Below are 1,706 nucleotides of genomic sequence, written 5' to 3'. Positions count from 1 at the left end.
TTTATCAGAAATTTGCCTGTCTCACGGTTATATCACGTACCGTCGGCACCGGCACAAATGCAAAAGCAAGAGCCTTCCCGCGGAAAAAGAGAGCAGGGTCGCGGTGCACTGCAGGTCTGTAACGCATATGCATGGTCAGAGCAGCCAATGGAGCATCACATGCCGAGTACAGACAGCAGGAGCAGGCCCGTCCTCTCCACAGTAACGCTTCCATAACTGCTCACCCCCCACCACCGTCCACTGCCACCTCTCCCCCGCCTCGTGCCCCCAGCTGCCCTTCCTGCCCTACATATACCCAGGAGATCCAACCAAAAAGATCTCAAAGTCCACAATTCACACCGCTCCTACCCAGCCACGCACGCGCGGAAAAGAGAAGCAGCAAGCGCCATGGCCAAGATCTCCTTCCTCCTCGTGGCGCTCCTCGTCCTCGCCGTCGCGTTCCCCGTGGTAATCACCCATGCCATGTCGCCTCTCTCCTTCATCCTTCAGCCATGCATTTATGTTTCCTAAACTCACCGGTGATCTTCTCCTTTGGGTCGTGCCGTGCAGGAGGTGATGGGAGGTGGGGGCGGCGGCGGCGGTGGCGGTGGCGGCGGCAACCTCAAGCCATGGGGTAAACCCACTTGCGATTGCAGTATTGCTAGCACATTTTGCCGCCTTTCGTCTAGCTTGGCCCTTTGTTTTTTGGGTAAAAGAAACTGATGTTTTGGGGGCGTTTGTGTGTGCAGAGTGCTCGTCCAAGTGCTCGTCGCGGTGCTCGGGGACGCAGTACAAGAAGGCGTGCCTGACCTACTGCAACAAGTGCTGCGCCACCTGCCTCTGCGTGCCGCCGGGCACCTACGGCAACAAGGGCGCCTGCCCCTGCTACAACAACTGGAAGACCAAGGAGGGAGGCCCCAAGTGCCCCTAGATTCTTGGTTTTCTTCTTCTTCTTCTTCTTCTTCTTCTTCTGGGGTGCCAGCTTGCGGTTGATGGCTATTCACTGCTCTCCCATGAAGATGTTACTAGATCTGAATTACGTATGTGATAGGCATTTAGTGGCATGTGAATTGCCCTCCCAGTTTCCTGTGTTTCTATCAGTAAGATGTGGAAAAATGGAGGCGCTCCCACATGATTTTAGTGGGACCTATCGAGCTTTATTGTTCCTTGTGCGCCTGTGCACCGTGCTTTCTTCTTGTCTCAAAAGTCAGATGAAGCATGCAGCGCCCGTACCATTCGGCATGAATGGTGAGATATCCACAATGAACAAAAGCATGCAATGCCCGTTCGTTTTTCTTTCGTTTTCACTTTTCAGATGTGCAATGAGCATGTTTTGTGTTATTGATATTGAGGCCATCCAAATCGATCGTGCAGACACTAAAACGACCACTTACCGCAGTTTTTAATTAGAGTCAAACCACCATGTTCACTTTTTACTGGCATGTGTCCATAATTTTTTTCAATTTTAGCCAAGCAGCAAATTCTCTTTTATCTCAAATAGCGTGTGGGATTATAGCCAAGCAGCATATTCTCGTTTATATCAAATAGCGCGTGAGACGCACAACAGTTCGCGTCTGTGTATTCCAAAAAACGACCTGTGTTTATAAGGCGTGAGTAAAATCCAAAAAAGGCGCGAGTAAATTCTAGAAAAACGATGAGTCGAAGGATTGAACTCACGAACTAAAAAACTCGACCACAACTCCTAGCCACTCGAACAAATGGGTCCT

The 1,706-nt window shown here is 50.8% G+C and overlaps 1 protein-coding gene across 1 annotated transcript; it reads left to right on the top strand.

Annotated features, from left to right (window-relative positions):
• Window positions 1-290: 290 nt before the first annotated feature.
• LOC125529596 (peamaclein-like) lies at window positions 291-1,274 on the top strand. Its single transcript, XM_048694004.2, has 3 exons — window positions 291-447; window positions 550-613; window positions 729-1,274. Exons 1-3 carry the CDS (start codon window positions 388-390, stop codon window positions 908-910), a joined length of 306 nt encoding a protein of 101 aa, XP_048549961.1. The 5' UTR covers window positions 291-387; the 3' UTR covers window positions 911-1,274.
• The last annotated feature ends 432 nt before the right edge of the window (window positions 1,275-1,706 follow it).

The sequence above is a fragment of the Triticum urartu genome, chromosome 7A (assembly GCF_056163025.1).
Source record: "Triticum urartu cultivar PI428250 chromosome 7A, HENAU_Tu73, whole genome shotgun sequence".
NCBI lineage: Eukaryota > Viridiplantae > Streptophyta > Magnoliopsida > Poales > Poaceae > Triticum > Triticum urartu.
Note: the sequence above shows the minus strand (reverse complement) of the source record. Positions and strands in the feature narration are given on the sequence as shown.